Here is a 14,111-nt window from a genome sequence, read left to right as displayed (position 1 = left end):
TTGTGTGCTGTCCCATTTGAGCTGTCTCCCCCTGTGCTCTGTCTCTCTCACCCCTGTATGCTTTCTCTCTCCCCATCTGCTGTCTTCTCCTCTCATGTCATCTTTTCTTTGATCTGTGTACCCCATGTGCTCTGGTGTGGTGTGCTGGTTCCAATGGGTCATCTTGTGAGCATGGTATTGCTGTTAAGACTGCAGGTTTCTGTTTGTGGCGCTGTTGTTGCCTAATGGCATCCTGTGATAATCTAATGACTTTTGCATCAGGGGACTCATGTGCTTGACACCTACGCTTATATGCATTGTTTTTGTCCCAGCGATGCTGTTGCTCTTCAAGAGTCTCATTTGCCCGTTGTTGTCTTTGACGTTGTGCCTTTGCTGCTTTCCTTTCATTGTCATTGGTGTACTTTTTAGGAGGAGCCATGTTGGCATTGATATTTGTTTTTTAAAGGGGTTTTCCCGCGAACAAAAGTTCATGTTAAAAATTGTCTGTGTCTGACCGTGTAAAGAACATACCACAGCTCCTGGGCAGGGGAGGAAGCAAAAGACAATACTGACATTACAGCAGGAGATCGCAGAGGATACATTTTGTGAGGTAAAATATTGTTGAAAAACAGTCAGTGAAATATTTTACCTGACAAAAGAAATCCTCTGTGATCCCCTGCTGTAATGTCAGTATTGTCTTTTGCTTCCTCCCCTGCCCAGGGGATGTGGCATGCTCCGTACACGGTCAGACACAGTCAATTTTTAAAATGAACTTTCGTTCGTGGGAAACCCCCTTTAATGTGACCGGCTTCCTCTGCCTGTAGACACATCGCGCATCTTGCTGCCGGGATCAGCCGAATGATTCACTGCACCTGCACGGAATTCACCTCCTCCTGTACAAAGATGGCAGCGGTCAGTGAATCATTCGGCTGATCTGGAAGGAACAGGATGTGAAGACATTACAATGTAAGTATATATTAAGATTATGGTAATCCTAATTGACCTAAAACAGGAAAGGTTTATTCTGATTTCATGCAAATATTGAGAAAAACATGAATATGTGTCTTTTTATATAGTGTATGTAAACTTCTGGTTTCAACTGTAGATAGATAGATAGATAGATAGATAGATAGATAGATAGATAGATAGATAGATAGATAGATAGATAGACAGATAGATAGACAGATAGATAGACAGACAGATAGACAGATAGATAGATAGATATGAGATAGATAGATTTAGATAGATTGATAGGAAGAAAGAAAGAAAGAAAGAAAGAAAGAAAGAAAGAAAGAAAGAAAGAAAGAAAGAAAGAAAGAAAGAAAGAAAAAGAAAGAAATCAAACCATAGATGTCCATAAATTATGTGTAATTATTATTAGAAGTGACACAGGGAAAAAGTATTGAATAAGCTTACTGAAATTTATTTAATAATTATACAAAGGCATTTGTTGGTGTTGACAGCTTAAATAAGCCTCCTGTTTGGAGAAACTAGTCACATGCATTGCTCAGATGTAATTTTGGACCATTCTTACACACAAACACTCTTCAAATTCTGAACTCACACCATGATGTTGCCACCTACAAACTTCACTGTTGGTATGGTGTTTTAGGAGTGATGAGTGATAGGTAGTGCCTTTTGGCCTCCAAACATGGTGTGTATAATGGAATCCAAAGAGTTCAATTTTGATCTCACCTGACCAGACTATATTCTCCCAGTATTTCACATGCTTGTCTAAATGTTGTTGAGCAATGGAGTCTTGTGTGGTGAACGTGGACACAAACCATGGAGATTGAGTACATTACTTATAATTTTCTTTGAAGCAATTATACCTGCTGATTTCAGGTCTTTCTGCAGCTCTCCACAGGTGGTCCTTGGCTTTTGGACAACTCTTCTTATAATTCTTTTCACTCCTCTGTTTGAAATCGTGTGGGGAGCACCTGGCTGTGGCCAGTTGTTGGTGGAATTATGTTCTTTCCACTTCCAGAATATGGCCCCAACAGTGCTCACTGGAACCTTGAGTAGTTTAGAAATTCTTCTATAACCAATGCCATCAGTATGTTTTGAAACAATAAGGTTGCGAAGACCATCAGATAGCTCACTAGTGGCAGGATTGCTTTCCAGTTACTCATAGATTTCAGCTGGTGTCATGACTTTCCATGGCTTTTTGCACCTCTCTTTCTTGATGTTTTCACTACTTTTTCCTTGTGTAATTACTTATTGTTACAAATATCTTAATTTTGGACATCTATGGTTTGATTTATCTGCCTGCTATTGCTAACATCGGGTGAGAATTTCATATCAATAGCACCTTTAGAAATAAATTTACTTAGAAAATTGGTGACATGGTCAATACTTATTTTACCCACAGTATATGGCTGTCAAGTTTGGTTCAAGAGACACATGGCCTGTCCACACATCATGGTCAGGTCTTGGTCTGCGACACATGGATATGTGATAGATATGTGAACCTGGCCTCATCCCCGTCAGACACCTTTCAACTAGCCAAATCAGATCATACACTTTGCATTGCAATGAGGGGCAGTACCCCGAAACTCTGTGTCTACAAATTGAGATTCTGGTTTGGCTTTTATCCTAAGTCATGTGGAATGTCTTGTTACAGGGTCGATATTTACCTTTAGGATTGCTACCTCCAATAGATATTATACCTTTCCTCTGATTGTCCCACTCTTGGTTTTAGCTTACAAATACTGATGTAAAATGCTAACCAAATAATGAATGTATGCACGTGGTCTTATAAGTATACAGACTGCACAGGACAGACATGCTGCCTCCTCATCCTCTACATCAGAGCTGTGCAGGAATTGTGCACTGCAGTACAGAGCTCAGCAGTAGTTTAGTGTTGTCTCTCCCACCACTGCCTCGTATACTGACCACTGCCTTATAGGGAGGAAGATATATGACCTAGGGTGTATGGAGGTGGAGGGGCGGCCACTTACCTGTATTGTTTGACTTTGGTAAACCTTTATTACATGAAAGTTGAAGCTGTAGATTCCTTTCCTTGGAGCCACAAACACCGATTCCAGAGTGAAAAAGTTTCCCACGTTTACTAAGATCTATAATACAAAGAGACAGCGATTATGGAGATCTGCACCTTGTAAACTTGTCTGCAGCACCTTGAAGATCACACTACAGCACGGTTTACTTAAACCGATCCAAAATGCTGTGCTGATAATTTCACAATTTACAGAACTACAGCTTTTAGGAAGGTGTGGAAAAATGTTGTAAAGTAGGAATGTTTTTTTTTTTTTTTTAAATAGAAGGTTAATACCGTATATACTCGAGTATAAGCTGAGAATTTCAGCCCATTTTTTTTAGGCTGAAATTGCCCCTCCCGGCTTATACTCGAGTCATTCCCAGGGGTCGGCAGAGGAGGGGGAGCAGCAGCTGTGTAATAATACTCACCTGCTCCTGGCGCGGTGTCCCTGGTTCCCCGGCGCCGGCAGCTTCTTCCTGTAGTGAGCAATCACATGGTACCGCTCATTACAGTAATGAATATGGACCCCACTCCACTCCCATAGGGGTGGAGCCGCATATTCATTACTGTAATGAGCGGTACCATGTGACCGCTCACTACAGGAAGAAGCTGCCGGCGCCGGGTAACCAGGGACACCGCGCCAGGAGCAGGTGAGTATAACGCAGTGCGCGATATTCACCGCCTCCGCGTTCCACCGCCGCCGGCCGCCGCTGCGTGTGTGCCGCCCTCTGCCTGAACAGTCAGTGCAGAGGACGGGGAAAGCAGTGGCGGCTAGCGGCGGTGGAACGGGGAGCAGGTGAATATAGCCAGTACCGGGGGCCTGAGTGACGAGAGGTGAGTATGTGATTTTTTTTTATCGCAGCAACAGCATATGGGGCAAATGTCTACATGGAGCATCTTATGGGGCCATAAGCAACGTTTGTGTAGCATTACATGGGGCAAATGACTGTATGGAGCATCTTATAGGGCCATAAGTGTTGTGAATTTGCTTTTTGCTCCCTCTAGTGGTTACTAGTTTTTTGACTCTGGTTTTTCTGTCATTCCTTTTTTCCGCACCTGGGTCGTTAGTTAGGGGTGTTGCTATATAAGCTCCCTGGACCTTCAGTTCAATGCCTGGCAACGTAGTTATCAGAGCTAGTCTGCTGTGCTCTTGTCTACTGATCCTGGTTCCAGTTATATCAGCTAAGTCTGCCTTTTGCTTTTTGCTATTTGTTTTGGTTTTGTATTTTTGTCCAGCTTGTTCCTAATCTATATCCTGACCTTTGCTGGAAGCTCTAGGGGGCTGGTGTTCTCCCCCCGGACCGTTAGACGGTTCGGGGGTTCTTGAATTTCCAGTGTGGATTTTGATAGGGTTTTTGTTGACCATATAAGTTACCTTTCTTTATTCTGCTATCAGTAAGCGGGCCTCTCTGTGCTAAACCTGGTTCATTTCTGTGTTTGTCATTTCCTCTTACCTCACCGTCATTATTTGTGGGGGGCTTCTATCCAGCTTTGGGGTCCCCTTCTCTGGAGGCAAGAAAGGTCTTTGTTTTCCTCTACTAGGGGTAGCTAGATTCTCCGGCTGGCGCGTGTCATCTAGAATCAACGTAGGAATGATCCCCGGCTACTTCTAGTGTTGGCGTTAGGAGTAGATATATGGTCAACCCAGTTACCACTGCCCTATGAGCTGGATTTTTGTATTCTGCAGACTTCCACGTTCCTCTGAGACCCTCGCCATTGGGGTCATAACAGTTTGCCAGGCCCGTATTAAATGTTTAATGCATTGCAGAAGAGGGATTATAAGAAAGAAGATTCTGAGTTTTTTTTTTCTTCTTCCCCTTTACCTCAGAGTGGCTATGCTTGCTGCAGACATGAATATCCAGACCTTGATTACAAGTGTGGACCAGCTGGCTACTCGTGTGCAGGGCATACAAGACTATGTTATCAGAAATCCTAGGTCAGAACCTAAAATACCGATTCCTGAACTGTTTTCCGGAGACAGGTTTAAGTTTAGGAATTTCGTGAATAATTGTAAATTGTTTTTGTCCCTGAGACCCTGTTCATCTGGAGATTCTGCTCAGCAAGTAAAAATTGTTATTTCGTTCTTACGGGGCGACCCTCAGGATTGGGCTTTTTCGCTGGCGCCAGGAGATCCGGCATTGGCTGATCTTGATGCGTTTTTTCTGGCGCTCGGTTTACTTTATGAGGAACCCAATCTTGAGATTCAGGCAGAAAAGGCCTTGCTGGCTATGTCTCAGGGGCAGGACGAGGCTGAAGTGTATTGCCAAAAATTTCGGAAATGGTCCGTGCTGACACATTGGAACGAGTGTGCACTGGCCGCTAATTTTAGAAATGGCCTTTCTGAAGCCATTAAGAATGTTATGGTGGGTTTTCCCATTCCCACAGGTCTGAATGATACTATGGCACTGGCTATTCAAATTGACCGGCGGTTGCGGGAGCGCAAGACCGCAAATCCCCTCATGGTGTTGTCTGAACAGACACCTAATTCGGTGCAATGTGATAGAAAAACCGCAAATTCCCTCATGGTGTTGTCTGAACAGACACCTGATTTAATGCAATGTGATAGAATCCTGACTAGAAATGAGCGGAAAATTCATAGACGCCGGAATGGCTTGTGCTATTACTGTGGTGATTCTACACATGTTATCTCAGCATGCTCTAAACGTATAGCTAAGGTTGTTAGTCCTGTCACCGTTGGTAATTTGCAACCTAAATTTATTCTGTCTGTAACTTTGATTTGCTCACTGTCATCTTATCCTGTCATGGCGTTTGTAGATTCAGGTGCTGCCCTGAGTCTCATGGATCTCTCATTTGCTAAGCGCTGTGGTTTTACTCTTGAACCATTAGAAAATCCTATTCCTCTTAGGGGTATTGATGCTACACCATTGGCAGCAAATAAACCGCAGTATTGGACACAGGTTACCATGTGCATGACTCCTGAACACCGCGAGGTGATACGTTTTCTGGTTTTACATAAAATGCATGATTTGGTTGTTTTAGGGCTGCCATGGTTACAGACCCATAATCCAGTCCTGGACTGGAAGGCTATGTCAGTCTCAAGTTGGGGCTGTCGTGGTATTCATGAGGATTCCCTGCCTGTGTCTATTGCTTCTTCTACGCCTTCGGAAGTTCCGGAGTATTTGTCTGATTATCAGGATGTCTTCAGTGAGTCTGAGTCCAGTGCACTGCCTCCTCATAGGGACTGTGACTGTGCTATAGATTTGATCCCAGGCAGTAAATTTCCTAAGGGAAGACTGTTTAATCTGTCGGTACCTGAACATACCGCTATGCGTTCATATATCAAGGAGTCTCTGGAGAAAGGACATATTCGTCCGTCTTCTTCCCCTCTTGGTGCGGGATTCTTTTTTGTGGCAAAAAAGGACGGATCTTTGAGACCTTGTATTGATTATCGGCTTTTAAATAAGATCACTGTCAAATTTCAGTATCCTTTACCGCTGTTGTCTGACTTGTTTGCCCGGATTAAGGGTGCCAAGTGGTTCACCAAGATAGACCTTCGTGGTGCGTACAACCTTGTGCGCATTAAGCAAGGTGATGAATGGAAAACCGCATTCAATACGCCCGAAGGTCATTTTGAGTACTTGGTGATGCCTTTTGGGCTCTCCAATGCGCCTTCAGTTTTTCAGTCCTTTATGCATGACATTTTCCGGAAGTATCTGGATAAATTTTTGATTGTTTATCTGGATGATATTTTGGTTTTTTCTGATAATTGGGATTCGCATGTGGAGCAGGTCAGGTTGGTCTTTAAAATTTTGCGTGAAAATTCTTTGTTTGTCAAGGGCTCAAAGTGTCTCTTTGGTGTACAGAAGGTTCCCTTTTTGGGGTTCATTTTTTCCCCTTCTGCTGTGGAGATGGACCCAGTCAAGGTCCGAGCTATTCTTGATTGGACTCAGCCCTCGTCAGTTAAGAGTCTTCAGAAGTTCTTGGGCTTCGCTAACTTCTACCGTCGTTTTATCGCTAATTTTTCTAGCATTGTGAAACCTTTGACGGATATGACCAAGAAGGGCTCCGATGTAGCTAACTGGGCTCCTGCTGCCGTGGAGGCTTTCCAGGAGTTGAAACGCCGGTTTACTTCGGCGCCTGTTTTGTGCCAGCCTGACGTCTCACTTCCCTTTCAGGTTGAGGTGGATGCTTCGGAGATTGGGGCAGGGGCCGTTTTGTCGCAGAGAGGCCCTGGTTGCTCTGTTATGAAACCTTGTGCCTTTTTCTCTAGGAAGTTTTCGCCTGCCGAGCGAAATTATGATGTGGGCAATCGGGAGTTGTTGGCCATGAAATGGGCATTTGAGGAGTGGCATCATTGGCTCGAGGGTGCTAAGCATCGTGTGGTGGTCTTGACTGATCACAAAAATCTGATGTATCTCGAGTCTGCTAAACGCCTTAATCTGAGACAGGCCCGCTGGTCATTGTTTTTCTCCCGCTTTGATTTTGTTGTCTCGTATTTACCAGGTTCAAAGAATGTGAAGGCCGATGCTCTTTCTAGGAGCTTTGTGCCTGATGCTCCTGGAGTCGCTGATCCTGTTGGTATTCTTAAAGATGGAGTTATCTTGTCAGCTATTTCTCCGGATCTGCGACGTGTGTTGCAGAGATTTCAGGCTGATAGGCCTGAGTCTTGTCCACCTGACAGACTGTTTGTCCCGGATAAGTGGACCAGCAGAGTCATTTCCGAGGTTCATTCCTCGGTGTTGGCAGGTCACCCGGGAATTTTTGGCACCAGAGATCTGGTGGCCAGGTCCTTTTGGTGGCCTTCCTTGTCAAGGGATGTGCGGTCATTTGTGCAGTCCTGTGGGACTTGTGCTCGAGCTAAGCCTTGCTGTTCTCGTGCCAGCGGTTTGCTCTTGCCCTTGCCTGTCCCGAAGAGACCTTGGACACATATCTCCATGGATTTCATTTCTGATCTTCCGCTATCTCAGGGCATGTCCGTTATCTGGGTGATATGTGATCGCTTCTCCAAGATGGTCCATTTGGTTCCTTTGCCTAAGCTGCCTTCCTCTTCCGATCTGGTTCCTGTGTTTTTCAAGAACGTGGTTCGTTTGCACGGCATCCCTGAGAATATTGTGTCAGACAGAGGATCCCAGTTCGTTTCCAGGTTCTGGCGATCCTTTTGTAGTAGGATGGGCATTGATTTGTCGTTTTCGTCTGCTTTCCATCCTCAGACTAATGGACAGACGGAGCGAACCAATCAGACTTTGGAGGCTTATTTGAGGTGTTTTGTCTCTGCTGATCAGGACGATTGGGTGACATTCTTGCCGTTGGCTGAGTTTGCCCTTAATAATCGGGCTAGTTCCGCCACCTTGGTTTCGCCTTTTTTCTGCAACTCTGGTTTCCATCCTCGCTTTTCTTCGGGTCATGTGGAGCCTTCTGACTGTCCTGGGGTAGATTCCGTGGTGGATAGGTTGCAGCAGATCTGGAATCATGTGGTGGACAACTTGAAGTTGTCACAGGAGAAGGCTCAGCGCTTTGCCAACCGCCGCCGCGGTGTGGGTCCCCGACTACGCGTTGGGGATTTGGTATGGCTTTCTTCCCGCTTTGTTCCTATGAAGGTCTCCTCTCCCAAATTTAAACCTCGTTTTATTGGGCCTTACAAGATATTGGAAATCCTTAATCCTGTATCTTTTCGTCTGGATCTTCCTGTGTCGTTTGCTATTCACAATGTATTTCATAGGTCCTTGTTGCGGCGGTACATTGTGCCTGTAGTTCCTTCTGCTGAGCCTCCTGCTCCGGTGTTGGTTGAGGGCGAGTTGGAGTACGTGGTGGAGAAGATCTTGGATTCTCGCCTCTCCAGGCGGAGGCTTCAGTACCTGGTCAAGTGGAAGGGCTATGGTCAGGAGGATAATTCCTGGGTGGTCGCCTCTGATGTTCATGCGGCCGATTTAGTTCGTGCCTTTCATGCCGCTCATCCTGATCGCCCTGGTGGTCGTGGTGAGGGTTCGGTGACCCCTCACTAAGGGGGGGGTACTGTTGTGAATTTGCTTTTTGCTCCCTCTAGTGGTTACTAGTTTTTTGACTCTGGTTTTTCTGTCATTCCTTTTTTCCGCACCTGGGTCGTTAGTTAGGGGTGTTGCTATATAAGCTCCCTGGACCTTCAGTTCAATGCCTGGCAACGTAGTTATCAGAGCTAGTCTGCTGTGCTCTTGTCTACTGATCCTGGTTCCAGTTATATCAGCTAAGTCTGCCTTTTGCTTTTTGCTATTTGTTTTGGTTTTGTATTTTTGTCCAGCTTGTTCCTAATCTATATCCTGACCTTTGCTGGAAGCTCTAGGGGGCTGGTGTTCTCCCCCCGGACCGTTAGACGGTTCGGGGGTTCTTGAATTTCCAGTGTGGATTTTGATAGGGTTTTTGTTGACCATATAAGTTACCTTTCTTTATTCTGCTATCAGTAAGCGGGCCTCTCTGTGCTAAACCTGGTTCATTTCTGTGTTTGTCATTTCCTCTTACCTCACCGTCATTATTTGTGGGGGGCTTCTATCCAGCTTTGGGGTCCCCTTCTCTGGAGGCAAGAAAGGTCTTTGTTTTCCTCTACTAGGGGTAGCTAGATTCTCCGGCTGGAGCGTGTCATCTAGAATCAACGTAGGAATGATCCCCGGCTACTTCTAGTGTTGGCGTTAGGAGTAGATATATGGTCAACCCAGTTACCACTGCCCTATGAGCTGGATTTTTGTATTCTGCAGACTTCCACGTTCCTCTGAGACCCTCGCCATTGGGGTCATAACACATAAGCAACGTTTGTGGAGCATTACATGGGGCAAATGACTGTATGGAGCATCTTATGGGGCCATAAGCAACGTTTGTGGAGCATTATATGGGGCAAATATCTTTATAGAGCATCTTATGGGGCCATAATCAACATTTGTGGAGCATTATATGGGGCAAATGTCTTTATGGAGCATCTTATGGGGCCATAATCCACATTTGTGCAGCATTATATGGGGCATATTTTAATATGGAGCATCTTATGGGGCCCATCATAAACTTTATGGAGCATTATATGGGGCTCCTGATTCAATATGGATATTCAAAAACACTTAACCTACTGATATCTCAATTAATTTTACTTTTATTGGTATCTATTTGTATTTTTGAGATTTACCGGTAGCTGCTGCATTTCCCACCCTAGGCTTATACTCGAGTCATTAAGTTTTCCCAGTTTTTTCGTGGCAAAATTAGGGGTCTCGGCTTATACTCAGGTCGGCTTATACTCGAGTATATACAGTAGTTTATTTATCATCAATTTACAAACTGTAAAGAAAATGAACAGAAGAGAAATCTAAATCAGACCAATAGATTATTCCAAACATCTTGGAGAACTAACCACAGATCTGTGGATGTCGCTTGTGCAAATCCTTCTCTCTCCTCATGTAATCCCAGACAGACTGGATGATGTGAGTGTAAGGGTGTGACAGAGTCGGGTTGCACTTCTTACTTCCCCTTTAAAACAAATGTAAGCTTTTATGACTGTTGTATGTATTTGTGAACCTGCCTGTAAGGCTAGAAACAATAGTTAGATAGCATAGTTAAGAATAGTGCAGTATTATTAAAGGGAACCTGTCACCCCCAAAATCGAAGGTGAGCTAAGCCCACCGGCATCAGGGGCTTATCTACAGCATTCTAGAATGCTGTAGATAAGCCCCCGATGTATGCTAAAAGATGAGAAAAAGAGGTTAGATTATACTCACCCAGGGGCGGTCCTGGTCCGGTCCGATGGGCGTCGCGGTCTGGTCTGGCACCTCCTATCTTCATCAGATAACGTCCTCTTCTTGTCTTCACGCTGCGGCTCCGGCGTACTTTGTTTGCCCTGTTGAGCGCAGAGCAAAGTACTGCAGTGTGCAGGCGCCGGGCCTCTCTGACCTTTCCCGGCGCCTGCGCACAGAAGTACTTTGCTCTGCCTTCAACAGGGTAGGCAAAGTACGCCGGAGCCGCAGCGTGAAGACAAGAAGAGGACGTCATCGTAAGAAGATGGGAGGCCCCGGACCAGAATACGACACCCATCGTACCGGGACCGCCCCTGGGTGAGTATAATCTAACCTTTTTTTCCTCATCTTTTAGGATACATCGGGTGCTAATCTACAGCATTCCAGAATGCTGTAGATAAGCCCCTGATGCTGGTGGGCTTAGCTCACCTTCGATTTTGGGGGGTGACAGGTTCCCTTTAAGAGAAGTTATGCCCACATCACAAGGGACTTTCCAGGTTGAGAGGAGTTAGACATGGGTGCAATGTACTTGAGTGTAGAGAATTCCTGATTAAGATCAGAGTTGGTGTTATAGCAAAATGAGAAAGAAGACAGATAAGCCAAGGGGCTGGAGAGTATAAAGGAAATACGGGACCCCAAAGAGAAACAGCATGCGGCAGTCACTATCAAGTTCAGTGATCCTTCAGGAGATATCTGGGTTCTACGATCTGAATTGGGCAGAACTACGGGTTGCCTCAATCAAGCCGGATGGGAGATTGACTGAAACTAGTGGACCTAAGGGCACGAGAGTTGCAGGGGTGAAAGGAATGTCTTCAGGGCTAGGAATATCAGGAAGTGCAGGGAAGGACACTCCCCTTGAGAAAGCACATCTGCGAAACGCGCGTTAGGGCGTTCAGTGGCATCACAGACAGAGGCCTACAGCAACATGGGTAAGATTAATTGATGAATTACTGCTCCATTTGGTCATTTTTTTTTTCTGTCTCTGACCTGGTGGCGCTTTACTATGATCATTTAACTGTGTTGCAGTATGAATTTTGGTCTGTTCCCCTATATGTATGGACTTGATTCCCTATTTTCTCTATACCTCAAACATGTCTCGTGGTTAGTGTTGAGCATTCCGATGCTGCAAGTATCGGGTATCGGCCGATACTTGCTGTATCGGAATTCCGATACCGGGATTCCGATACTCTTGTGGTATCGGGTATCGGGTATCGGAACAACATTAATGTTAAAATGTGTAAAATAGAGAATTAAAATAAAAAATATCGCTATACTCACCTGTCCGACGCAGCCGGGACCTCAGCGCAGGAACCGGCAGCGTTGTTTGTTTAAAATTCCCGCTTTTACATGGTTACGCGAAGTCCCGGCTTGTGATTGGTCAGGGCGGCCATGTTGCCGGGCCGCGGACCAATCACAGCAAGCCGTGACGAAAATACGTCACGGCTTGCTGTGATTGGTCCGCGTCCCGGCAACATGGCCGCCATTAACGAATCACAAGCCGTGACGTCACGGGAGGCTGGAAACGCGCTCATTTTAAAAAGGGCGCGTGTCCAGCCTCCCGTGACGTCACGGCTTGTGATTGGTTGCGTCGCGGTCAACCAATCACAAGCCGGGAGGCTGGACACGCGCCCATTTCAAAATGAGCGCGTCCAGCCTCCCGGCTTGTGATTGGTTGATCGCGGCGCAACCAATCACAAGCCGTGACGTCACGGGAGGCTGGACACGCGCCCATTTCAAAATGAGCGCGTCCAGCCTCCCGGCTTGTGATTGGTTGATCGCGGCGCAACCAATCACAAGCCGTGACGTCACGGGAGGCTGGACACGCGCCCATTTTAAAATGAGCGCGTGTCCAGCCTCCCGTGACGTCCCGGCTTGTGATTGGTCAGGGCGGCCATATTGCCGGGACGCGGACCAATCACAGCAAGCCGTGACGTAATTTCGTCACGGCTTGCTGTGATTGGTCCGCGTCCCGGCAACATGGCCGACCTGACCAATCACAAGCCGGGAATTCACGTAACCAAGTAATAGCGCGATTTTTAAACAAACAACGCTGCCGGTTCCCTCGCTGAAGTCCCGGCTGCGTCGGACAGGTGAGTATAGCGATATTTTTTATTTTAATTCTTTCTTTTACACATTTATATGGTTCCCAGGGCCTGAAGGAGAGTTTCCTCTCCTTCAGACCCTGGGAATCATCAGGAATACCGTCCGATACCTGAGTCCCATTGACTTGTATTGGTATCGGGTATCGGTATCGGATTGGATTCCGATACTGTGACGGTATCGGCCGATACTTTCCGATACCGATACTTTCAAGTATCGGACGGTATCGCTCAACACTACTCGTGGTACACACGGTTCATGCTATCTTTATATTTGTATGTTGATATTTCCAAATTGATGTTTTTATTAATTCTTTGTGAAGTGATGTCTTTTGCATAATTATTTGTCTCTTTTTTGATGTTTATATATGTGCAGGTATATTTGAAAAAACTGACCGTCACATCCATACATAGACTAAGTGTGAACAAGTGCTGAACCTAGAGTAACCAACTCATATATAGTCAAGTAAAAAAAGGCAGCACACTGCAGCGCTAAGACATGCAAACATGAAACATGAAAACTGAACTGCAATACTGCACTAGAAATATGAAAAATGAGAGCGTTTAGCGCATAAAAATGGCCAATTTTATGTGTACCTGATAGCCCCTTTACGGCATCTCTCGTATATCAGGTCCTACGCTTGCCTACCTCGCTGAGAATAAACGTCTCCATGTGAATGGGTACCTGTGAAAACCTCTTCCCAGACTCATATTCTCTCTCTCTGTGGAGGGGTACTGGACCTGTTGCGATTAAAACACCTGGGCTAGGAGGCGGAGTGCTCAGTCAGAAGGCTAAATAATATATTTGAAAAAACTGACCGTCACATCCATACATAGACTAAGTGTGAACAGGCGCCTCCTAGCCCAGGTGTTTTAATCGCAACAGGTCCAGTACCCCTCCACAGAGAGAGAGAATATGAGTCTGGGAAGAGGTTTTCACAGGTACCCATTCACATGGAGACGTTTATTCTCAGCGAGGTAGGCAAGCGTAGGACCTGATATTCGAGAGATGCCGTAAAGGGGCTATCAGGTACACATAAAATTGGCCATTTTTATGCGCTAAACGCTCTCATTTTTCATATTTCTAGTGCAGTATTGCAGTTCAGTTTTCATGTTTCATGTTTGCATGTCTTAGCCCTGCAGTGTGCTGCCTTTTTTTACTTGACTATATATGAGTTGGTTACTCTAGGTTCAGCACCTGTTCACACTTAGTCTATGTATGGATGTGACGGTCAGTTTTTTCAAATATATTATTTAGCCTTCTGACTGAGCACTCCGCCTCCTAGCCCAGGTGTTTTAATCGCAACAGGTCCAGTACCCCTCCACAGA

The 14,111-nt window shown here is 45.5% G+C and overlaps 1 protein-coding gene across 1 annotated transcript in view; it reads right to left on the bottom strand.

The window, feature by feature from the left end:
• CBLN4 (cerebellin 4 precursor) overlaps positions 1-14,111 on the bottom strand; it is a 72,725-nt gene that overhangs the window by 16,925 nt on the left and 41,689 nt on the right. The window contains exon 2 of the mRNA XM_077253170.1: positions 2,940-3,056. Coding sequence (XP_077109285.1) covers positions 2,940-3,056 — 117 coding nt within the window. The remainder of the gene's footprint in view (positions 1-2,939; positions 3,057-14,111) is intronic.

This window comes from Ranitomeya variabilis, chromosome 4, assembly GCF_051348905.1.
Source record: "Ranitomeya variabilis isolate aRanVar5 chromosome 4, aRanVar5.hap1, whole genome shotgun sequence".
Classification (NCBI taxonomy): Eukaryota; Metazoa; Chordata; class Amphibia; order Anura; family Dendrobatidae; genus Ranitomeya; species Ranitomeya variabilis.
Note: the sequence above shows the minus strand (reverse complement) of the source record. Positions and strands in the feature narration are given on the sequence as shown.